The 26,199-nt window shown below is 45.6% G+C and overlaps 1 protein-coding gene across 1 annotated transcript; it reads right to left on the bottom strand.

The window, feature by feature from the left end:
• Positions 1–1,470: 1,470 nt before the first annotated feature.
• LOC103121146 (caspase-14-like) lies at positions 1,471–25,334 on the bottom strand. The gene is made up of 7 exons (XM_007531654.3): positions 24,989–25,334; positions 22,444–22,496; positions 18,155–18,304; positions 13,647–13,872; positions 11,873–11,989; positions 8,698–8,807; positions 1,471–4,579 (listed from the first exon to the last, which is right to left on the bottom strand). The coding sequence occupies exons 1-7, from the start codon at positions 25,332–25,334 to the stop codon at positions 4,478–4,480; spliced, it is 1,104 nt and encodes a 367-aa protein (XP_007531716.2). The 3' UTR covers positions 1,471–4,477.
• Positions 25,335–26,199: the final 865 nt, after the last annotated feature.

The following is a 26,199-nucleotide window of genomic DNA, read 5'->3' as shown; positions in this document are numbered from 1 at the left end:
CAATCAAAAAAAAAAAACACAAAAAAATTTAACAACTTTGGGGCTAGGTGGTGGCGCATCTGTTGCAACGTGCAAGGGCCCAGGTTCAAGCCCTGGGTCCCCACCTGCAAGGGGAAAGCTTTGTGAGTGGTAAAGCAGAATTGCAGGTGTCTCTGTCTCTCCCTTCTGCTCGATTTCTGACTGTCTCTATGCAATAAATAAAGATAACAAAAAAAAGAAAAAAAAACACATCTCTGCGGCTTCGTTGCCCCCATTCACCCTGGAATCTAAAGAACATGTTCACTAGAACTAGACCATTGTACTATAATTTCTGTTTATTTCTCCACAAGCATTTCCTCCCTACACAGAAGTCCTGAGAACAGATGTGATGAGAATCTCTTGGCAAGGAAGAGATGTACTGTAGTGATGAGTACACCACTGTGAGGAGCCCTTGGCCGGCCCAGGGATCACTTCTTTTACCCGCCTAGATCCTGTTCACCTCACACACATTTCTCTATTTTTTGATTCATGCTCACTTTTGGCATGCTAGGACACAAATGGGGCAAAAGGAAGGGGCGATGTCAGATGACGTCGCTCTCTGGAAGATCAGAGTAGGGTCGGTCCCAGGCACCAAACTTGCTGGTGCTCCTCTCAGTTTCCAGTCTTCCCTCAGTCCTACACAAACCCCACCTGTAGTGGCCTGAGCAGTGTTTCAAAATAGTCGCTTGTGGTTCTTAATGGGGCCCTGTGCCTGCACTGATGAGTCTACTGCTTCTGACAGCCGTTTTTACGCTTTTGTTAATTTAGCTGGTTTTTTTTTTTTTTGGGGGGGGTAGAGGCAAATTGAGAGAGGAGACAGGGAGGGTGAAAGAGAAATATCCTCAGCACAGCTCCACCATTCATGAAGCTTGCCCCCTCCAGGCTGAGATGAGGGATTTTAACCAGGGTCCTTGAGCACTATAATGTGTGCTCAACTGAGTGAGCCACTGCCCAGCCCACTTTCTCTTTTGATAGAAACAGAGAGGACGGGGAGATAGAGCTGGAGAGAAGGTGACAACTGCAGCTTTGCTTCACTACTGGTGACATGTCCCCTGCCCTGCAGGTGAGGACTGGGGGCTCGAACCAAGGTCTTTGCACATGGTGGTACATGCACTGTACTGGGTACTGCCTGGACCCTCAGATAGCTTTTTTTTTTTTTTTGTCTCACAAGTTCTCAATCCTCTAATAAATGATACAGAGACACTCTCTCCCACATATTGAGACAGCATTCTGTTCTAATATGCTTCTTAATCTTTTGGCCTTATGTCTGTCCTACATTAGTTCTTATATTAGGGTCCAAGCTTCACCAGAATCAAACTGGCTGACTGAACAATGAACTTAAGCTCTCTCAGGCAATAAGAGCTATTAATATAGCTGTTGCTGGCCTCCCTGAAATTTGCCTCTGTGCCCAGAAATTCTAAAGGATGCAAGTGAAGAATGACTCACATGACCTATTTTTTAATCAAGGTGTTTTAATGCCCTATAAAAAAAGTTACATATCAAATAACAATGCACAGGTTGAAAATTAAATACATATAATTAGCTAAAGAAAAAAAAAGTCAATTATCCCTGACGTGGAGATTCTGGGTTACATCAATTTGGTCCTCAGTCTTCACAGCATTCTCACCAAACAACTGTGTCTTCACAGACTCCACAGTCTTAATGCAAAGGCCAGCATCAATTCCCAGGCTTGGGAACAGTCACATCTATAGGATATTCGTGAGCGAGTTCACTCAGTCAAAACTGACTGAAGTCTAGCCAGATGAGTCTTTTTATTTCCCCCCGCTAACTTTATTTTATTTAACAGGACAGAAAGAAGTTGAGAGGGGAGGGAGTTATATAGAGAGGGAGAAGGTAAGATACAGTGCTGCTTCACTGCTTGTGAAGCTTCCCCCTGCAGGTGGGGCCTGGGAATTGAACCCAGGTCCTTGCACATTGTAAAATGCACTTAGCCAGGTGTGCCACCGCCTGGGCCCTCCAGATGAGTTCTCAGTTAGCTCAACCGGATCCTCTTATTATACAGATAGGGAAACAGGTCCCAGTACAATCCAGTTACAAAGAAAGTTACAGAGTATGACTAGTTAAAATTCATGCTTTTTGGGGGTCGGGCGGTGGCGCAGAGGGTTAAGCGCATGTGGCGCAAAGCACAAGGACCGGTGTAAGGATCCCGGTTCGAGCCCCCAGCTCCCCACCTGCAGGGGAGTCGCTTCCCAGGCGGTGAAGCAGGTCTGCAGGTGTCTGTCTTTCTCTCCCCTTCTCTGTCTTCCCCTCCTCTCTCCATTTCTCTCTGTCCTATCCAACAACGAGTTGCGTCAACAAGGGCAATAATAATAGCCACAACGAAGCTACAACAAAGGCAACAAAAGCGGGAAAAAAAATGGCCTCCAGGAGCGGTGGATTCATGGTGCAGGCACCAAGCCCAGCAATAACCCTGGAGGAGGAAAAAAAAAAATTCATGCTTTTTAAAAAAAATTTATTTCTTCATTGAAAATTCATGCTTAATCCTCAGTTTGTCACCCTAAAGATGTTGGTATGCATACAATGCAGCCAGCTTTTCTTTCTAGTGGGATATATATATATATATATATATATATATATATATCCTCTGTTCCATGTAACTTAAAAGCATGCTACAGAGACCTAATTGCACCCTGAAAGTTATATGGGACAGAGGAAACATGGGTGATTTCAGTCAGAAAGGACAGCAGGAACTGGGACGACATTGCCAAGAGCATTCATTCAACATCCATTATCGCACCGCCCTGACGCAGAGAAAGAAGAGCACATCTGGTGTGGCCAAGACCCGGGGCAGTCCTAGTGCATGGGTAGTACACATTAAGGTCTGGCAGAGAAGGACTTAGAATATTCTTCTTAAGGATCCTGGTTCGAGCCCCCAGCTCCCCACCTGCAGGGGTGTCGCTTCACAGGCGGTGAAGCAGGTCTGCAGGTGTCTTTCTCTCCCCTTCTCTGTCTTCCCCTCCTCTCTCCATTTCTCTGTCCTATCCAACAACGAACAACATCAACAATAACAATAATAACCACAACAAGGCTACAACAAGGGCAACAAAAGAGGAAAAAAATGGCCTCCACCAGGAGCAGTAGATTCATGGTGCAGGCACTGAGCCCCAGCAATAACCAAGAAAGAATATTCTTCTAAGAGAATTTGGGTATATTCTGTAGGACGGTGGGGGGTGGGGGGGGAGGAGGTTATGTTAAAGGATTATTAACCATGGAATGGAATACGTTTTACCAAGAGATTTTAGAGAGGCAAGGAGATAGCAAAATGACCATGCAAAAAGACTTTCATGCCTGAGGCAGCAAAGGTCCGGGTTCAATCACCAGTATCACCATAAGCCAGAGGTGAACAGTGCTCTGGTTGGAAAAGAGAGAGATGTAAGAGAAACAGGTTAACTTCCAGCTTCTAGAGTTAATGCAGCTGTGGAGCATCCAGTAGGGGAAGATGAGTAGCAAGTGACTAAATATGTACACAGGTAATGTAATGGGGCTTGAAGAATGGATGAAATAGCTCTACACTAAACACGCACAAGGCTTCTGTGTCTTAAGGCACAGGCTGCACTGGGACTACAGCAATAAACAGGACACATGGCCTCTGTCTATCGGAGCTTATTCCTAAACTGGAAAGAGAGTAAACTACCAGGACAGGAGCGCTGAGTGCTACAGAAGGAAATCACTGGGTCTCTGAGCAATGATAGCAGAGAGGTGTGAAAGGAAGCTTTCCTGTGGAAGGAACAGAGGGAGGGAGGGAGGGAGGAAGGGAGGGAGGGGAGAATGTTGGCATGTGGTGGAGTAGTGTTTCTGGCAGAGAAACCAGTAATACAAAGGTCCTAGGGCAGCGAGGAAGAAGTTGGAGAACAGGTGGAAGGTGAAAGCATGAAGGTACATGGGGCACAAGTATAAGCAAAGACTTGGGCAAGGCTTTCAGGTGGCCTACTGAGTCAAAAAGGACAGTGGTCTGGCTGCGGACAATAACATATGGGGAAGTGAGGTGAAGCAGAACAAGAGTACAAAAAGGCAGTTCTTGATACTAAGCCAAGGAACATGAGGCTTTATGCCAGCACCAAACAGAGTGGGAGAGGGTGGGGTACCAGCAAGAGAAGAACATGGCAAAAACAATATACAAATATATATATATATATATATATATATATATATATATATATATATATGAAACTGTACTTATACATTCTGGTAACAATTCATGAAAAACATTTTCAGAAAACAACCTAAAAGTAAACTTACAAAAAAAATAATAATAAACTTACAGATAAGTGTCCCGTAAGCCTTGTTAAGTCTTAGAAAAAAATAATAATAACATATATACAAAATGATTTAGAGAAATACAAGTGGTAACAGAAATAAAGCCTAAAGATAACTGTTGGGACAACGCTACAACTCCTCACAGCTCTTCAGGAAGTCCATTATTTTCATCTTCCGGATGTCAGAAGTACACAAACTTAGTTAAAGTTGACTCCATGACAAGTGATACTTTGATTGGATCCTCGCCCAGATGAAAATCAGTGTGGACCACTCTGTTGTTCACCTGGAAGATAAAATCATGAGCCATAGAAGAATGTAAAGCCCTTAGGGAAAACATTTTAGTAATTTCCCCAGAGAAACAGATACTCTTTCCCAGAGAAAGAGAATTCAACAAGCCCATAAGAAAGACCATGTAAGCCTCAGTCTAAGAAACAGCCCATCAAGTGCCTGGAACAAAAATCACTGTGGGATGAGAAGAACGAGAGCCTCAAAATCACATCTCAACACCTCCTAGATCATGTCAGACAAAATGTTCTTTTTTTTTTTTTTTAATGTTTTATTTATTAATGAGAAAGACAGAAGGAGAGAGAAAAAGAACCAGACATCACTCTGGAACATGTACTGCCTGGGATCAAACTCAGGACCTCATGCTTTAGAGTACAATGCTTTATCCACTGAGTCACCTCCTGAACCACCAAAATATTTTTGTAAGCATGTGGTTACTTATTTAGTGAGAGAGTAAGAGGAGAGCAAGCCAGAGCATCACTGGCACAAGCCATGTTGGGGCTCTAACTAGGGACCTCAAGCTTGAGAGTCCGCTGCTTTATCCAGAGTGCTACTTCCTGGGCCATGCCAGACAAAAGATGAACTCTTCCTGGGCCGTGGTAACTCACGGTAAAATGAAGAGCTGGACTGTGTTATGCTCAGGTCTATCTAGAGGTCTACAGTTCCTGAATTTGTTGTCCCTACATATGTTATCAGCTACTTCAACAACTTGTCAGAGCCCTTAATATTAAAAAGGCACACCTGCAGGATGAGGAATAGACAGCATAGCAGTTATGCAAAGAGACTCATGCTTGAGGTTCCAAAGTCTCAGTTTCAGTCCCCTGAACCCCCGTAAGCCAGAACTGAGCAGTACACTGATAAGATAATTAACAAATGGGGGTCGGGCAGCAGCGCAGTGGATTAAGCGCACATGGTGCAAAGTGCAAGGACTGGCGTAAGGATCCCAGTTCCAGCCCCCAGCTCCCCACCTGTAGGGCAGTCGCTTCACAGGTGGTGAAGCAAGTCTGCAGGTGTCTATCTTTCTCTCCCCCTCTCTGTCTTCCCCTCCTCTCTCCATTTCTCCCTGTCCTATCCAATAATGACGGCATCAACAACTACAACAATAAAACAAGGGCAACAAAAGGGGGAAAAAAAAAGCAAAATTTTAATTAGTTAATTAATTAATTAATTAAAGGCAGGCCAGGCAGTGGTGACCTGGTTAAAAGCACACATTAATTACAGTGTGCAAGGATCCAGGTTCAAGCTCCTGGTCCCCACCTGCAGGGGGAAAGCTTCACAAGTGGTGAGCAGGGCTGTAGGTGTTTCTCTGTCTCTTTCCCTCTCGATAGCTCCTCCTTCCCTCTCAACTTCTCTGTCTCTATCCAATAATAAATAAATAAAAATATCCATTTTTTAAAAAGTCGTATATCCCAGCCATGACATCATCTCCCCAGACAATATCTTGGATCCACCTGCATATCAGATTTCAGGCTCAGGCAAAAAACCAAACAAACAAACAAACAAAAAAAACTAGTACAGCTACAGGCCCTTTGAAATATAACTAAAATATGCCTACTAGCTATCTACAAAAATATGCCTACTAGCTATATACAAAATATAATTAAAATATGCCTCTAGCTATCCCCCCAACACTTCATCTGCACTATTCCAGCCTTTAGGTCCATGATTGGTGTTGTATGCTTTACATTGGGTTGTTCTAGCGCTCCCCTGCCAAGAGGATTGGCTTAGTCCTGCTAATTTCGCGGCCTGCTTGGCCCCGCCCAAAAAGAACCCCGAGAGGGTTCCTGAGTTCCAGAGTAAGAGAGAGTGCTTGCGCCTCCGCAAAGAGACAGCAGAGTTCTGTTTGGTGATTAGTTTGGTTTAGTTTATAAATCGTTGATCCTGAATAAAGAAATACAGCTTCCCTGCCCAGCCGTATGTCTCTGGTCGTCTCTGTTACCCGCCCGTGAAGCAACCCGGCCAACAAGAGCCGCCCGAATTTTAACAACAGATTGGTCAACAATTTGTTTGGCTTTGTATGTTAACTCTCTTTTCAGCCACCAGGTTCCCAGTTGCTAGCAGGATATGACCAGACTTCCCTGGACAGACAACCCCACCAATCACCAATGTGCCTTGGAGCTCCCTTTCCCAGAGCCCTTCCCCACTAGGGAAAGAGAGAGACAGGCTGGGAGTATGTATCAACCTGTCAACGCCCATGTTCAGCAGGGAAGGAATTATAGAAGCCAGTCCTCCCACCTTCTTCTGCATCCCACAATGATCTTGGGTCCATACTCCCAGAGGGTTAAAGAACAGGAAAGCTATCAGGGGAGGGGATGGGATACGGAGGTCTGATGGTGGAAATTGTGCGAAGTTGTACCTCTCTTATCCTATGGCTTTGCCAATGTTTCCTTTTTATAAATAAAAAAAAATTTAAAAGCTCATATGGAGACTTTTTCCCTGTCAGTGCTTTTTTTTTTGCCTCCAGGGTTATTGCTGGGGCTCAGTGCCTGCACCCTGGAATCCACTGCTCCTGGAGGCTATCTTTTTTCCTTTTGTTGCCCCTATTGTTTTATCCTTGTTGTGGTTATTATTGTTGTTGTTATTGATGTCGTTGTTGTTGCAAAGGACAGAGTGAAATGGAGAGAAGAGGGGAAAACAGAGAGGGGGAGAGAAAGACAGACACCTGCAGACCTGCTTCACTGCTTGTGAAGTGACTCTCCTGCAGGTGGGGAGCCGGAACTGGGACTGCTGCACTACCACCCAACCCCCCCCAGAAAGTGCTTTTAATATGAAACTTGCTTCACCAAACTTACTGAACCTTGCTTGGTCAGCAATGCAGTTTTTCAGTTAGCATTAGCTAAATGAATTTCTGTTCACAGATGATTCAGTTTGTCTTCGTTATTACCTACTCTGAGCTGCTCACAAGAAACTCTGTTCAGTGCCCAGGAGAGGGCTCAGTGGTAAAGCACCTGCCTTAGGGAGAGAAGCTGAGTCTAATCCATGGCACCACATGAAAGCAATAAAGAAAAACAAGCAGTGGTCCAGGAGGTGGCACAGTGGATAAAGCACTGGGCTCTCAAGCATGAGGTCCCGAGTTCAATTCCCAGCAGCACATATACCAGAGTGATGTCTGGTATCTCTCTCTCTCTTTCTCTCTCCTACTATCTGTCTTATGTATAAGTGGGTGAAAGATGCCTGCAATGGCAGGATTACAGAGCAGGCAAGATCTTCAAAGCTCACCTAACACAGCAGTTCCTCTATCTGTGGTTCTGCTTTCTACAGTTTCAGTTACCTGTGGTCAGTCACGGTCCAAAGATACTACATATATTAAGTTAGAAAGATCATATTAATAATAAGTTTTATTATAGTGTTTTGTAATAGTTTTTCTTAGTTATTGTTGTTAATCTCTTACTAGCCTTAATTTGTTTTTTCTTTTCTTTTTTTTCTTTATTTTTTTTCCTCCAGGGTTATTGCTGGGGTTTGGTGCCTGCACTACGAATCCACTGCTCCTGGAGGCTATTTTTTCCCTTTAGTTGCCCTTGTTGTTTATAATTGTTGTTATTATTGCTGTCATTGTTTTTGGCTAGGACAGAGAGAAATCAAGAGAGGAGGGGAAGACAAAGAAAGGGAGAGAAAGATAAACACCTGCAGACCTGCTTCATTGCTTGTGAGGCGACACCCTGCAGGCGGCTCGAACCGGGGGCTCGAACTGGGATCCTTGAGCCGGTCCTTGCACTTTTCACCAGGTGCGCTTAACCTGCTGCGCTACTGTCCAGCCCCCTCTATCCTTAATTTCTAAAGATAGCTTTCATTTTTGGTTTATATATATGGGCAAAAAGCAGAGTACATATGTGCTCAGTACTAGCTAGGACAGTAGGCACCCACTGGTGGTCTTGGTATGCAGCCCCCAAGGTAAGAGGATACTTCTCTAACCAACTCATATTACCTAGAGAGTATCACCATCAGTTTGCTTCCACATCTGGCTCAGCCCCGTTACCTGAAGGCCACTCAGGATCTCAAGTTTACATGGTCCTCAAGTAATTGGTCAGCATCTGTCAGTTCTTCAGGGCTCAAGTGAAGATTCCCATGAGAGTATCAAGTGTGGTAACTTTACAGGCTCACTTGGAGTTTACTTACTTTAGTGAAAAAGTCGGCAATATGCCACTTATTCCCATACTGGTTGAAAACGTCATTCATCGCCTCAATCATCACAGAGCCATTGCGGGGGTGACGTAATGCGACATGATCTGCAAAGGGAAAACAAAGACATGCCCTCCACTTCCCTCCATTTGTGACTGAATTGTCTTGTCTGGTTCAGAGAGTCAGAAAGAGAAAGAGTGAAAAAGACGCCAGCAGCAAAGCTTCCTTCAGTGCCTTCCTTCAGCTGGGGGTCGGGCTTGAGACTAGGTCACACACGTGGCAAAGCATCACACTATCCTGCTTGTTGACCGGCTCAGCTAACTTGTTCTTTTACCCAAAGTTAAATCCTAGAAAAAGGCTGTGGGGAGTACAGCCAACACCGAATGATCACGCCTGCATGTACACGTCATCACCATTACACCACATTTACCGCTTGTTTATTTACTGCTTAATTTGATATATAGAATACTTTAAGCTAAATGCTCTAAGTACATCCAGATGGAAATTACTCTGGATTCTTCAAAACTTTGACTCCTGGAACTATTTCCCATTAGTTAAATTTTAAAATACTCTGGACCCAAAAGAGCAAGCAGTTTTCAGACTTCTATTACCACCAGAAACCAGAATTTAGCAATGTTCTGGTAAAATCAATCAATCAATCAATAAGGGGTCTGGTGGCAGACCTGGTTGAGTACACGTTACAGTGCGCAGGGACCCAGGTTTGAGGCCCTGGTCCCCATCTGCAAAGGGGCGGCTTCACAAGTAGTGAAGCAAGGCTGCAGGTGTTCTGTCTTTTTCCCTCTCTATCTCACCCTCCCCTCTCAATTTCTGTCCAAGCAAAGGAAGAAAGAAAGAAAAAGAAAGAAAGCTGCTGGAAGCAATGGATTCATGGTGTAGGCACCAGACCCCAGTGGCCAAAAAGAAGAAAAGGAGGGGGAGGGGATGGATGGAAGAGACCTGCAGGTGGGGACTGGAGGCTTGAACTGGGTTCCTTGTGCATTACAGCATTTATGTTCCACTGCCCAGCCCCGAGACTTTGACTTACTGTTATTAATATCAATGCCAGGTGGGGACTGGAGGCTTGAACTGGGTTCCTTGTGCATTACAGCATTTATGTTCCACTGCCCAGCCCCGAGACTTTGACTTACTGTTATTAATATCAATGCCAGGTGGGGACTGGAGGCTTGAACTGGGTTCCTTGTGCATTACAGCATTTATGTTCCACTGCCCAGCCCCGAGACTTTGACTTACTGTTATTAATATCAATGCCAGGTGGGGACTGGAGGCTTGAACTGGGTTCCTTGTGCATTACAGCATTTATGTTCCACTGCCCAGCCCCGAGACTTTGACTTACTGTTATTAATATCAATGCCAATTTCATGAGCAAAATACATTTATAGAAATCAGTCAATTTTTTGCATTCGGTACATGTTACCATAAGCATACTACATTACATAACTTATATAACATCCCAGAGACAGAAGTGCATCGTATCAGTCCCATTTCACACAAAGAAAGAACACTTTCGGGAGTCAGGCAGTGGTGCAGCGGGTTAAGCACAGGTGGCGCAAAGTGCAAGGACCGGCATAAGGATCCCGGTTTGAGCCCCCGGCTCCCCACCTGCAGGGGAGTCGCTTCACAGGCAGTGAAGCAGGTCTGCAGCTGTCTATCTTTCTCTTCCCCTCCTCTCTCCATGTCTCTCTGTCCTATCCAACAACGACAGCATTAATAACAACAACAATAATAACTACAACAATAAAACAACAAGGGCAACAAAAAGGAATAAATAAATATTAATAAAAAATTTTAAAAAAAAAGAAAGAACACTTTCTAGAGACAAATAATTTTGAAGCGCTTTTTAATTTTTTTCCCCCACTACTCCCAGTGGCCATTTTTTCCTTGTATTTTTATTATTTTTTTCCTTCTTTCTATTTTGTATTGGATTGGACAGAGAGAAATTGAGAGGGGAGGAGACAGACACCTGAGACATGCTAAACCACTCATGAATCGACCCCTTTGCAGGTAGGGAGCTGGGGCTTGAAGCCAGGTCCTTGCACATGGTAACATGTATGTTTAACCCAGTGCACCACTGCCTGCCCACCCCCCCTTTTTTTTAAACTGTACTTATCTTATTTGATAGGACAGAGAGAAATTGAGAGGGAAAGGAGATAAAGAGAAGAGAGACAGATACCAGCAGTTCTGCTTCACCATTCATGAGGATTTCCTCTGGCAGGTGTTTTTGTTGATGTTTGTTTTTGTTTTTAATAATTTATTTATTTTTGGGGCAGGGGAGATAGCATAATGGTTATGCAAAAAGGCTCTCATGCCTGAGGCTCCTAAATCCCAGGTTCAATCCCCCACAACACCATAAGCCAGAGCTGAGCAGTGCTCTGGTATTTCTGTGTCTCTCTCTCTCTCTATTTCTCTCAAAAATAAAATAAAATAAAATAAATAATAATTTATTTATTTTGGAGACAGAGAAATTGAGACAGGAGGGAGACAGAGAGAGAGTGAGAGAGAAAGAGAGACCTGTAGCACTATTTCACTGCTTATGAAGCTTCCCCCAACATCTAGGGACTGGGGGCTTGAATCTGACATTGTAACATGTGGCTCAACCAGGGGTGCCAACACTTGGCTCCAAAAATAGTGAAGTTCTCAAACACAATAAGTATAGGTCAGAATCTTTTCCATAGAAGAACCGGTGATCTTATTTATTATCGGTTACATTGCTAAGAGGTTGATGTCTTCCTGGTCAAAATGGATAATAAGATGTCAGCCTGCTTCCTCTTGAGAGTAAGAACAACTTTTTTAAAAAAAAAATATTTTGATGAGTTGTTTTTTTTAATATTTTATTTTTATTTTATTTTTGAGAGAGATGCAGAGAGAAAGAGAGAGAGAGAGACAGACAGACAGACAGAGAGAGAAAGTAACCTCAGAGCACTGCACAGCTCTGGCTTATGGTGGTGCAGGGGATTGAACCTGGGACTTTGGAGCCTCAGGCATGAGAGTCTCTTTGCATAGTCATTATGCTATCTACCCCTGTCCAAGAACAGTTTTTGAGGGGAGATGAATGGGTTAATAAATATTTCTCCTTATACACATCAATTTGTAATTTAAGTTTCTAAATAATCTCATTCCTTGAAAACCGTCATCGACTGATGACTACCCTTACCTGCCTGGGTGGGGTAAATGATGAAATAATCACTGAATGTGGGCAGCCTCTTTTTTTCTGATATGTCATCAGAATCCATGGGCTCATCATCTGTTTCCACACCATTATCTCTTCTCTCTATTTTTGGAGGAATAAAAGTATGAATTACGATGAGACATCATCGACATAAACACACCATTCATAATAATTAACTTCGTGGGAGTCGGGCGGTAGCACAGTGGGTTAAACACACGTGGCGCAAAGCACAGGACCGGCGTAAGGATCCCGGTTCGAGCCCCCGTCTCCCCACCTGCAGGGGAGTCACTTCACAAGTGGTGAAGCAGGTCTGCAGGTGTCTGTCTTTCTCTCCCCTTTTCTGTCTCCTCTCCTCTCTTGATTTCTCTCTCTCCTATCCAACAACGACGACATCAATAACAACAACAACAACAATAAAACAAGGGCAACAAAAGGGAATAAATAAATATTTAAAAAAATATAATAATTAACAACTTCGTATCACAAGAAAGCAACATCTACAAAAGCTATATAAGTCAGGCATTAGTCCCAAAGTCACATTTGAATTATTTGAGTGTGGAAAGTGCCTTAGAAATTGCATACTGGGGAGTCGGGCGGTAGCGCAGTGGGTTAAGCGCAGGTGGCAAAGCGCAAAGACAGGTGTAAGATTCCTGATTCGAGCCCCCAGCTCCCCACCAGCAGGGGAGTCACTTCACAGGCGGTGAAGCAGGTCTGCAGGTGTCTCTTTCTCTCCCCTTCTCTATCTTCCCCTCCTCTCTCCATTTCTCTCTGTCCTCTCTGTCCTATGATACGACGATATCAGTAATAATGACATCAATAACAACAATAAAACCATGGCAACAAAAGGGAAAATAAATAAATGTAAAAAAATAAAAGTAAAAAAATAAATTGCATACTTGTCAGAATTTGTGGTTCTCAAACATGTTTTAAAGTTTCCCCACAACTTGGATCCTTCTTCAGCCTAAGTTAATTATTTTTTTAAAAAAATTTTTATATTTATTTTCCCCTTTGTTGCCCTTGTTGTTTTATTGTTCTTGTAGTTATTATTGTTGTTGTTACTGATGTCGTTGTTGTTAGGACAGAGAGAAATGGAGAAAGGAGGGAAACACAGAGAGGGGGAGAGAAAGACAGACACCTGCAGACCTGCTTCACTGACTATGAAGTGAGCCCCCACAGGTGGGGAGTCAGGGGCTGGAATCCTTATGCTGGTCCTTACACTTCGTGCCACGTGCGCTTAACCCACTGCGCTACCGCCCAACTTGCTAAGTTATTACTCTATCCCAGGTAACTTTTTACCTCATCCTCTCCTCCCAGTTCAGTGCCCTGCATTGCTACAACTAGTACCAAGAGCGAAGGGTCTCCCAATATAGTCAATAAGCATATAATTATTTTTATTTGTATTTTGCCTCCAGAGTTATCACTGGGGCTCGGTACCAGCACTACAAATCCACTGCTATGGGTGTTCATTTTTTCCATCTTATTGGACAGGATAGAGAGAAACTGAGAGAGGAGGTAGAGAGAGAGAGAGAGAGAGAGAGAAAGACACCTATAGACCTGCTTCAGGGCTTGTAAAGTGTGTATGTGTGTGTGTCACCGCAGGTGGAGAGTGGGAGCTTGAACCCGGATCCTTATGTAGGCCCTTGCACTTAGTACTATGCGCACTTAGCTGGGTGCACCACCACCCAGCCCCCTTATTTTACTCAGCCATCAGTATGAGAATTCCCTATAAACTGAGTTTTGCAGAAAGACCTTCCTTTACCTCCTCTGCAAGCTTGGATTATAAAGATCTTTGGCTTCTCCTGAAGTGCTGGGCAGTTTTTATTGTTGAACATTTCAAAGATGTCTTCCAGGCTGATTTTGTCACCATCTTTTGATTTAATGAAGCCTTTCTCTCCATGGGACATCAGAATAATGAGGCAACAGCCAATTTCTTCTTTAATTTCATTTAGTCCATCACGAAATAATGTTATCTGCTCGAGGAACTCCTGTAGAAAAAGAAAATTTAGTGACCCGGGAGGTGGTGCAGTGGATAAAGCACTGGACTCCTGAGCATGAGATTAAGCGCACGTGGCCCAAAGCACAAGGACCGGCCTAAGGATGCCAGTTCAAGCCCCCTGGCTCCCTACCTGCAGGGGGTCGACTCACAAGGGGTGAAACAGGTCTGCAGGTGTCTATCTTTCTCTCCTCCTCTCTGTCTTCCCCATCTCTCTCCATTTCTCTCTGTCCTATTCAAAAAAAAAAAAAAAAAAAAAAAGAATGAAGGAAGGAAAGAGCCAAAAATTATTTACAAGTAATATGACTAGGTCTGTCTTTCTTTCCTCCTGTCTTCCCCTCCTCTTTCGATTTCTCTCTGTCCTATCCAACAACGATGACATCAATAACAACAAAAATAACTACAACAACAACAACAATAAAAAGCAACAAGGGTAACCAAAGGGAAAATAAATAAACATTAAAAAAAATCTTTAAATAAAAAAGTTTCTTTGCCACCTGCAGGGGAGTCGCTTCACAGGCTTACAGTGAGTAAAGCAGGTCTGCAGGTGTCTGTCTTTCTCTTCCCCTCTCTGTCTTCCTCTCCTCTTTCCATTTCTCTCTGTCCTATCCAACAATGATGACATCAATAACAACAGTAATAGTAACCACAACAACAATCAAACAACAAGGACAACAAAAGGCAATAAATAATTTTTTTTTTTTAAAAAAAGGCTTCTTTGTTAATGTAAGAGAGGAAAAGACAGGAGAAACTAGATCACTTAGCACATGGGGTGGGAGGGAGGAGCACAGGGCCTCATGTTTTCAGGTCAGCATTCTAGGCACTGGGTCCTGGTGCTCCCATCCCTATCATTATTCTTCTACCTCTGATTGAATCAATATTCTAAACTAAAAAAAGGACGATCTAGACAGAGGCCTTAGTGGGGGTTGTACTGTTATGTAGAAGACTGAAAAATGCTATGCATGTATAAACTATTGCATTTACTGTCGACTGTAAAACATTAATCCCCCAGTAAAGGAAAAAAAAAAAAAAGGACAATATAGTGGAGAAGGGAGATAGATTTAAATGAAAAAAGTCAAAAGATGTTCAACCAAGTTAATAATTGAGAAAACAAAAAAAAAAGAGAGAAATATTCTTGACACTAAGATGAGTAAGTATTTACAAATACATAATGACAGGGGCCAGGCGGTGGTACACCTGGTTAAGCGCTCACATTATAGTGTGCAAGGATGCAGGTTCCAGTCCCTGGTCCCCACCTGCAGGGGGAAAGCTTCACAAGTGGTGAAGCAGGGATGCAGAGTCTGTCTAGACACACTATCTCCTCCTTCCTCTCAATTTCTGTTTGCATTTAATAAATAAAAAAAAAATTAAAATTGGGGGTCAAGCAATAGCGCAGCGGGTTAAGGACACGTAGCGCAAAGTGCAAGGACCAGCATAAGGATCCTGGTTCTAGCCCCCGACTCCCCACCTGCAGGGGGGTCGCTTCACAAGAGGTGAAACAGGTCTGCAGGTGTCTGTCTTTCTCTCCCCCTCTTTGACTTCCCCCCTCCTCTTGTTGATTTCTCCCTGTACTATCCAACAATGACAACAACAAGAACAATAATAACAATGACGATGATAAACAACAAGAGCAACAACAGGGGTGGGGGGATGGCCTCCAGGAGCAGGGGATTTGTAGTGCAGGCACCCAGCCCCAACAATAACCCTGGAGGCAAAAAAAAAAAAAAAAAAAACCCACCATAATGACAAGATGTAGAGAAAGAGGTCACTTCCTGCTCCTTGGGATATGGCAGAATATGGCAAAATCAGTTAGATGACAGAAAAGGACTAGATTAAAAATCATGCAGTACAGAGGAGATTCTGATAAAAACTAGGTATAAGAGAAGGAAGGTGTTATTTAGAAATAACAATAAAATTGAAATTTGTTGCAACCTGGAAGGCGATGCAGTGAATAAGGAGCTGGACTCTATTTGTTTACTTTTAAATATTTATTGGGGCCAACTGGTGGCACACCTGGTTGAGCGCACATATTACAATGCACAAGGACCCGGGTTCCAGCCCCCAGCCCCCACCTGCAGGGGGAGAACTTCACAAGTGGTGAAGTAGGGCTGCAGATGTCTCTCTGTCTATCTCCCTATCACCCTCTTCCCTCTTGATTTCTGGCTGTCTCTATCCAATAAATAAAGATAATAAAATTTTTTTAAATTACTTATTATTATTGTTGTTGTTGTTATTTTGCCTCCAGGGTTATTGCTGGGGCGCTGGGGCCTTCACCATGAATTCACTGCTCCAGGAGGCCATTTTTCCCTTTTTTGTTGCCCTTGTTGTTGCTATTGTTATTGTTGTCATAGCTGTTGTTTTGGATAGGACAGAGAAAAATCGAGAGAAGAGGGGAAACAGAGAGGGGGAGAGAAAGACCTGTTTCACCTTTTGTTGAGGCGACTCCCTGCAGGTGGGAGCTGGGCCTTGAACCGGGATCCTTACGCCAGCTCTTGTGCTTTGCGGCATGTGAGCTTAACCTGCTGCGCTACCGCGCAGCTTCCCTTTGAAATATTTATTTAAAAAATATTTTATTTATTTATTATTGGATAGAGACAGAGAAGTTCAGAGGGGAGAGGGAAATAGGGAGAGAGACAGAGAGACACTTGCAGCCTTGCTTCACCACTCATGAAGCTTTCCCCCTGCAGGTGGGGCCAAGGGGCTTGAATCTGGGTCCTTGTGCACTGTAATGTTTGCGCTTAATCAGATGCACTACCACCTGGCCCATATTTATTTATTTATTTACTTTTTGCCTCCAGGGTTATTGGGGCTCGGTGAAATCCACTGCTCCTGGAGGATATGTTTTCTCTTTTGTTACTCTTATTGTTGTTACTGCTGTCCTGTCGTTGTTGTTGATAGGACAGAGAGAAATCGAGAGGGGAGGGGAAGACAGGGAGGGGGAGGAAAAGACACCTGTAGACCTGCTTCACCGCCTGTGAAGTGACTCCCCTGCAGCTTAGGAGCCGGGGGGCTCAAACCGGGATCCTTACTCCAGTCCTTGCGCTTTGTGCCATGTGCGCCTAACCTGCTGCGCTACCTCCCAGGCCCCTTATTTATTTTTAATGAGTGAAATACAGAGGAGAACACTGCCAGGGTGGTGCCAAGGACTGACCCTGAGACTTTGGAACCTCAGGCACGAAAATCAATTTTTTTTCAATATTTATTTATTTATTCCCTTTTGTTGCCCTTGTTGTTTTATTATTGTAGTTATCATTGTTGTTATTGATGTCGTCATCGTTGGGTAGGACAGAGAGAAATGGAGAGAGGAGGGGAAGGCAGAGAGGGCAAGAGAAAGACAGACACCTGCAGACCTGCTTCATCACCTGTAAAGCGACTCCCCTGCAGGTGGGGAACCAGGGACTCGAACCGGGATCCTTATGCTTGTCCTTGCTTTGTGCCACGTGCGCTTAACCCTCCACGCTACCGCCGACTCTCGTGAAAATCTTTTTGAATATCCATTATACTGTCTCCTCAGTCCACAGACCTTCTTTTTAAACATATATATATTTGGGGAGTCGGGCAGTAGCGCAGCAGGTTAAGCGCGCAAGGAGTGGCATAAGGATCCCGGTTCGAGCCTCCAGCTCCCTACCTGCAGGGGAGTCACTTCACAGGCAGTGAAGCGGTTTGTAGGTGTCTTTCTCTCCCCCTCTCTGTCTTCCCCTCCTGTCCCCATTTCTCTTTGTCCTATCCAACAACGACAACAATAAAGCAAGGGCAACAAAAGGGAATAAATAAATATTGTAAAATATATATATTTATGAAATAAGTCAGAAACAGAAGGATGATTATGGGATGATCTCACTCTCAGGCAGAAGTTGAAAAACAAGATCAGAAAAGAAAACACAAGTAGAACCTGAAATGGAATTGGCGTATTGCACCAAAGTAAAAGACTCTGGGGTGGGTGGGTGGGTGGAGAGAATACAGGTCCATGAAGGATGATAAATGACATAGAGGGGGTTGTATTGTTAAATGGGAAACTGGGGAATGTTATGCATGTACAAACTATTTGTATTTACTGTTGAATGTAAAACATTAATTCCCCAATAAAGAAATAAATTAAATATATATATACATATATATATTTAGGGTGGGCTGGCAGTACGCAGCTGTAATGGTCATGCAAAGAGACTCTCATGCTTGAGGCTCCGAAGTCCCAGGTTCAATCCCCCTGTACAAATAAGGCAGGTTTAAAAAGCAAAATTACACTGTTTTCATGTTAGTTATTACTGTATTACCATCTTCTCAGGATCAATGCAAGATGTCTGTTCAAACTGGCACTGGCCAAGCCACTCCTTCATCAGCGTGATGTCACGGTGAGCTCCGGGCCTGTTCTTCTTCACACACATGAGGAAAGCTTTCCGCCTGCCACTCAGGTCGTAATAGTCCTGTTTGCAAGGAGAGCCGAGGGACAGTGTTTTCAACCAAATCAGACTTTGGAAGTCAAATACCTACTTTGCTTTTTCTATTTTCAGTTACTTGGCTGTTTTCTTTTAGCAGAGCACTGCTCAGCTCTGGCTCACCATGGTGGAGGGAACTGAGCCTGGGACGTGAGCACCTCAGGAATGAGAGTCTTCTTGTTATGTGCGTGCTTAAGCAGATGCACCATCACCAGGCATCAAAGTCTTTTCAGAAGCATTACGCTGTTTCGCCAGTCCTTCTCACCTTTTTCATTCATACAATTTTTAAAGTCTTAGAGATATACATGAAAGTATAGATAGATGAAAAAATTGATGATATGTGGCTCTGTTTTAAATAATGACTAGAGCACAGGATTTGCCCAGGTCGTATCTCCAGAACCACCATAAGCCAGAACTGAGCAGGATTTAGACTCTCATCTCTTGCTCTCAAAGAAATAAAGGGGGTGGGGGGTGGGCAATAGCGCAGTGGGTGAAGCACATATGGCAAGGACCCACACAAGGATCCAAGTTCAAGTCCCAGGCTCCCCACCTGTGGGGGGGAACCTTTTGAGAGTGGTGAAGCAGTGTTACAGGTGTCTCTCTTTCTCTCTCTCTATCTCCCAGTTCCCTCTCAGTTTCTGGCTATCTCTATCCAGTAAAGATAACAATTTTAAAAATAAGAAGATGAAGAAGAAAAAGAAAGAGAGAGTGGTCCGGGAGGTGGCGCAGTGGATAAAGCATTGGACTCTCAAGCGTGAGGTCCTGAGTTCAATCCCCAGCAGCACATGTACCAGAGTGATGTCTGGTTCTTTCTCTTATCTTTCTCATGAATAAATAAATAAATTCTGGGAGTTGGACTGTAGCGCAGCGGGTTAAATCCAGGTGGCGCAAAGCGCAAGGATCAGGGTAAGGATCCCGGTTAGAGCCCCCAGCTCACCACCTGCAGGGGAGTCCCTTCACAGATGGTGAAGCAGGCCTGCAGGTGTCTGTCTCTCTCCCTCTCTGTCTTCCCCTCCTCTCTCCATTTCTCTCTGTTCTATCCAACAACAACGACATCAATAACAACAACAATAACTACAACAATAAAACAAGGGCAACAAAAGGGAATAAATATTTTAAAAAATAACTACAACAACAATAAAAAAAACCGAGGGCAACAAACGGAAAATAAATAAATAAATATTTTAAAAAATAAATTCTTCAAAAAAAAAAAAGAAGAAGAAGAAAGGGAAAAGACATGGTGACACTTTTAATTAGCTGTGGTCTATTGCAGTAGATCCAAGGATGGGGTCGGGGGGAGAGCAAGGGGCTGAAAGGGGGTTGAGGACTCAGTGCCTTCAGGTGGAGGAAGATGACAAGCAGCTGGGGGGGGGGGTGTCAATACCTATTATGAGGAGAGAAGAAACCGCACACACAGCGGTCTAGTCAGACAGCTGGACTTGGAAGCAGGAATTCCCGCCTTCAAGCCCCAGCATCAGCAAATCAGAGTGATACTCTGCTTCTCACAAGTCATATAAAAATGACTTTGTTTGGGGACCGGCGGTAGCGCAGCGGGTTAAACGCACATGGCGCAAAGCACAAGGACCGGCGGAAGGATCCCGGTTCGAGCCCCCGGCTCCCCACCTGCAGGGGAGTCGCTTCCCAGGCGGTGAAGCAGGTCTGCAGGTGTCTGTCTGTCTCTCCCCCTCTCTGTCTTCCCCTCCTCTCTCCATTTCTCTCTGTCCTATCCAACAACGAATAAATAAATATTTTTTAAAAATGACTTTGTTTGGTTGGTTGGTTTGTTACCACAGCACTGCTCAGCTCTGGCTTATGATGGTGCTCAGGATTGAACCTGGGACCCCAGCTGCCTTAGGCAAGATGGGCTCTTCGCAGAACCATTCTGGCCCCCCCTCAAATAAAATATTTGAAAAGTAAATAAAATGACGTGGTCCGGGAGGTGGCGCAGTGGATAAGGCTTTGGACGCTCAAGCATGAGGTCCCGAGTCCAATACCCCGCAGCACATGTCCCAGAGTGATGTCTGGTTCTTTCTCTCTCTCTCTCTCTCTCTTATCATTTCTCATGAATAAATAAATAAAATCTTTTAAAATAAATAAATAAATAAATAAATAAAATGAAAGCAGCAGTGGAGAAATGATACACCTGTGGCAACAGCTTTGGAAATCACCATCCCCTCCCAATAAAGTGACTTATCCCAGCACCTCATAAGCAAAATAAATAAAAATGAGATAAAAGGGGCTGGGTGGGGGTGCACCTGGCTAAGTGCCCGCATCACAGTGCACAAAGCCCTGGGTCAAGCCCCCGGCTCCATCTGCATGGGGAAGCTTCACAGGCAGTGACGTGCTACAAGCATTTCTCTCTCTCTCTCCACCCCACCTTCCTTCTCCATTTCTTCATTCCTCTCCAAAATAAATAAAGACTTTAAAAAATATATTATTGGAGGGCGGGGGCAGGTAGCATAATGGTTATGCAAACTGACGCTTATGTCTGAGGCTGCAAAGTCCCAGGCTCGGTCTCCTGCACTATCATAAGCCAGACCTGAGGAGTGCTCTGGTTAAAAAAAAAAAAAAAGGGGGGGTTTGGGTGGTGGCGCAGCGGGTGAAGTGCACGTGGCGCAAAGAGCAGGGACCCGCGGAAGAAACCCGGTTCGAGCCCCCCCGGCTCCCCACCTGCAGGGGAGCCACTTCACAGGGCAGGTCTGCAAGTATCTGTCTTCCCCTCCTCTCTCCATTTCTCTCTGTCCTATCCAACAATGACCGATATCAACAACAATAATAACCGCACCAGAAGCAGTGGATTCATGATGCATTGAGCCCCAGCAATAACCCTGGAGCAAATAAAAGAGAGAGAGAGAGACAGAGAGAGAGACAGAGAGAGAGACCTGCAGCCCTGCTTCACCACTCATGAAGCTTTCCCCTTACAGGTGGGGACCAGGGCCTTGAACTTGGGTCCTCATGCACTGTAATGTGTGCACTTAACCAGGTGTGCCACTGCCTGGCCCCGTAAATAAAAGCTTTTTAAAACTAAGATAAAAATGAGATAAAATAATTTGACAAATAGTAAACTGGGAATAAAGAAATTAAAAAGACTGGCCACGGGAGCTGGGTGGTAGTGCAGCGGCTTAAGCACACATGGCAAAAAGACTGGCCACACAGTGCTTAGTGATGGAGCAGGCTGATGAGCCCAACAGGCTGGAGTTTGGCAGAGTCCACTTCCTATTCTGCTCTACCATGTTGAAAATGTCCAAAATAAGCTTAGAAAATAAAAAATAAAAAAACCATTCTGCAGCCAGCAATTTATATGACTACTCAAGAGCATACCAGTCTTTTGATCGTCACTTCCTCAACTTCCTTATTTCGTTCTTTCATTATTATTATTATTATTATTATTATTTCCCCTCCAGGGTGATTGCTGGGCTCGGTGCCTGCACCATGAATCCACCGCTCCTGGAGGCCATTTCCCCCCCCTTTTGTTGCCCTTGTTGTAGCTTCGTTGTGGTTATTATTATTGCCCTTGTTGACGCAATTCGTTATTGAATAGGACAGAGAGAAATGGAGAGAGGAGGGGAAGACAGAGAAGGGGAGAGAAAGATAGACACCTGCAGACCTGCTTCACCGCCTGGGAAGCGACTCTCCTGCAGGTGGGGAGCCGGGGGCTCGAACCGGGATCCTTATGCCGGTCCCTGCGCTTTGCGCCACGTGCGCTTAACCCGCTGCGCCACCGCCCGACCCCCTTTTTTAAATTATTATTAATGAGAAAGATAGATGGGGAGAAAGAGAAAGAACCAGACATCACTCCAGTACGTGTGCTGCCAGGAACTGAACACAGGACCTCATGCTTGAGAGTCCAATGCCTTAATACACTGTTCCACCTCCCGGACCACAACTTCCTTGTTTTATAAACTGGAGATAACAGCAGTTGCTACCTCCCTTGGTGAATGCATGCAAAGTGGTTTTGACTGGCTAGTACCAGCATTTACTCTTAAAACATAAAGCATCAGATCTGACTAGGTGAGGCTACAGACAGTCCCCAGGGGAGCAACACCAAAAGAAAAGTCCAAGTGGTGACTAAATAGTATCTTTACTAACTCGTAGGAAGGATTCATGTTAAGAGTCAAGATATTTACCAATTCAGAGTCCACACAGTCATGGCTTCTCTTTAGAATCTTTCTTGGAATCACTGAATTAATTTTCATGAAAAGAAAAGAGGGGGGGGAAGCATTACTTTTTTAATTTCATTTTTATCAAGATCTGCTGTCACTGCTATTACTCATTAACTGAAAATTTCTCCCAAAGACTTCCATTATCAGGTATTTGGATTCAGAGGACTTCAATCTCATTTTAAAATTGTTGCCTTAAGTTATGAACACACTGCCACCACTACCACCACCACTTAAAATCCACAAGGCTGGAAAATTAAAGAGAATTCCAGGGGCCAGGTGTGGCACACCAGGTAGAGCTCACATGTTACAGTGCACAAGGGCCCAGGTTTGAGCACCTTGGTTCCCACCTGCAGCAGGAAATCTTAACGATCGGTAAAGCAGGGCTGCAGGTGTCTCTGTCTCCCCCTACCCTCCCAATATCTGGCTGTCTCTATCCAATAAATAAAGATGATTTTAAAAAATAAAAGAGAGAGAGAGAGAGAATTCTAGCAGGCCCCAGTCAGGTACTGGGGCAGAAAGCTCTTAAGGCAGAGATGAACAGAGCAGGTATTATTTGCCATTCTTGTACATTACATTCACTTTCTGAAGGAGACCAAGCCATCAAGAAAGGAATGACATCAAGGAACTGGACTTATTTTATCCTTTTTATTTAGTACAACTTGGTAGAATTCAGTTCATCAGACTCAAAGAAGTAGTGGGTATCCACACTGTATAGTCAACATACTGTTTGAATGACTGAGGGGAGGTGAGGAGTGGTACAGGACACTTCCTCAAGGTCAAGAGAGATAACCAAAATGTGAGAAACCAACAAAGGCCCCAGGGACAGGCGATAAATACCCTGCAGGTGCAGCAAAGGAAGGGCAGGCCGGCCACAGCAACCTATTCCTACACTCTCCCAGACCATAAGCACGCTGAGGGCAGAGATCACCCACCAGCAGTACATTGTAGTGTCAGCCTCAAGGCTGTGCTTCCTCCATACGCACACTGTGTACACACATACTCATGAAGCTGAACCTTAACAGCCCTCACTCAACCTGTTACTTACTAGTTTTCCCATCACAAGCCAGACACCTCCCCCGACTGTTAGCAACCAGCCTAGCAGTGAGCAAGAAGAGGGTCCACCCTCTCAGAACACCCGTGCGGATGTGGGCTGGGGAATTCTAACCCAGTGCTTGTCCTCAGACCTGAAAACCTCCCCCACCATAATCACTTGGGGGGGGGGGGGCACGTTACTCAGTTAAAAGCACATCTCAGGCCTCTTGAATCTATCTATCTGATTTCTGAGCTCACCCCTGAGACTGGATGGTGGCACAACTGACTGAGTGCACACATTACACTACAGTGCACAAGGATCTGAGTTCAAGCCCCTGGTCCCCACCTGCAAGAGCGGAGGGGAAAGAAGGGAAGTCTCACAGGTGGTGAAGCAGGGCTGCAGGTGTCTCTCCCTCTCTCCATCCCATCCTTTACGTAAAATATTAAAAAAAACAACATCTAAGCTCACCCCAAATGAGCTGGTAGACCCTGATCCACTGGGAGTCTACACCTGGGAAGTGACTATCCAGCCCCGGGGACTCCCACCTTCCTCCATCTGCCCGCTAGGGCTAGGTTGGGGGTGAGCAGCACTCCTGTTGCTACATGCCACCCCCCCCACCCCTCCATACATACCTGCAGTCAAGACCAGCCCTCATGTGGGCTGGGTGATGGCGCACCTGGTAGAGCGCACACGTTACAATGCGCAAGGACCAGGGTTCAAACGTCCAGTCCCCACATGCAAGAGGAAAGCTTTGCAGGTGGCGAAGCACAACTGCAGGTGTCTCTCTCTGTAATTTTTTTTAATTCATTTATTAATGAGAAAAATAGAAGAGAGAGAAAGAACCAGACATCACTCTGGCACATGTGCTGCTGGGGACTGAACTCAGAACCTCATGCTTGAGAATCTAGTGCCTTAGCCACTGCGCCACCTCCCGGATCACTGTAATATTATTATTATTATTATTATCTTTATTTATTTGATAGAGACAGCCAGAAATCAAGAGGAAAGGGGGAGCCGTGTTGGTGCACCTGGCTGAGTGCACATGTTACAATGCACAAGGAACCAGGTTCGAACCCCCATCCCCCACCTGAAGGGGGAAAGCTTTGTGAGTAGTGAAGCAGGGCTGCAGGTGTCTCTCTCCCTCTCTACCTCCCCCTTCCTTCTGGATTTCTGGCTGTCTCTACCTAACAAAGAAAGAAAGAAAGAGAGAAATAACAGGGGCCAGACGATGGCGCCCCGGCTAAGTGCTCCCATTATCGTTCGCAAGGAAGGATCCGGGTTCAAGCCCCTGGTCCTTTGCAATGGTGAAGCAGGGTTGCAGATGTCTCTCTGTTTCTCTCCCTCTCAATGCCCCCCCTCCTCATTTCTCTGTCTCTATCCAATAATAAATCAAACATTCAAACTTCAGAAAAAGGCCAGCCCTCAGGTCCTCTGCACCCCCGCAGCCGGGTCCGCGGAGACCCCGGCCCCGCTCACCCGCGCGGTCCCCGGCGGAGGGGCTCTGCCAGCGCTGCAGCAGGTCGGCGCGGGGCAGGCGGCGCAGCACCTGGGCGAGCACGCGCGGCGCGGCGGGCAGGTAGTAGTGCTGGGCCAGCAGCCGAGCCAGCCCCGCCGCGCTGCCGCCCGCCAGCTCCAGCTGCAGCGGGCTCACCCGCGGCTCCTCGTCCACCGTCTTGAGGAGGTGGCGGAAGTTGCTCAGCTCCCGGTGGGTCAGCTCCGCCAGGGTCTCCTGCAGGCGGGTCTGCAGCTCCTCCATGGTCCGCGCGGGCTCGGGAGGCGCCCCGGACCGCGCGCGCGGGCCCCTCCCCGGGGGCGCCTCCATCGCGGCCCGCGCCGCGCTCCCGCCTGCAGCCTTTGTTTGGCGGAGGCGGCGCTTCCGCCCGCCCGCCCGCCCGCCCGCCGGAGCCCGGGCCTCGGCCGCCGCCTGGACGCTCCCGCCTTCCCGGCGCCCCGCCCCGCCTTCCCGCACCCCTTAACCCGCGCGGCGCCGGCTGCAGCCCCGCCCGCCTGCGGGCTCCCGGCTGCGCGGCTGGGCCACATGCCCCCGAGGTGGGGAGGGTCGGGGGACGGGGGACTCCAGGACGCCAGCGGGCCTGGGACATGAGGGCCGGTGCAGCCCATCTAGCGCTGCCTAGGCCCGACTTATGCGCTAGTGACATCTCTCCTTCTGAACAAAAATAAATCGTTAAAGACAAACAAATAAGGAAAATAACCATCTGGGGAGCTGCCCAGGGCATTACATTTGGAAATCCAAACAGCAGTTTTTTTGGTTTTTGCTCCCAGAGTTTCTTCACTCCTACAGGATGCCACTACTCTCCATTTCTCTTTTCTTTCTTTTTAGTTATTTGTTGGATAGAGTCCATCAGAAATCGAGAGGGGAGGGGGAGATAGAGAGGAAAGGTGACAGAGAGACATCTGCAGCCCTGCTGCGCCACTGGCAAAGCTTTCCCACTGCAGGTGGGGGCCGGGGGCTCAAACCGGGGTCCCTGGGCACTGTAACATACGCACCCAACCAGGTGCGCCACCACCTGGCTCCCCTTCTTTTCTTTTCTTTTCTTTTTTTTTTCCTTTCCTTTCTTTTCCTTTTCGATGCTGGTCAGACTTAGACCCTGGGGTCCTCACACAGAGTATTTAAATAAAGGGTACTCTCTCAAATTAGGGAACCATAGATATTATTATTTATTCAT

This window comes from Erinaceus europaeus, chromosome 21, assembly GCF_950295315.1.
Source record: "Erinaceus europaeus chromosome 21, mEriEur2.1, whole genome shotgun sequence".
Classification (NCBI taxonomy): Eukaryota; Metazoa; Chordata; class Mammalia; order Eulipotyphla; family Erinaceidae; genus Erinaceus; species Erinaceus europaeus.
This window is presented reverse-complemented; position numbering and strand designations above follow the sequence as displayed.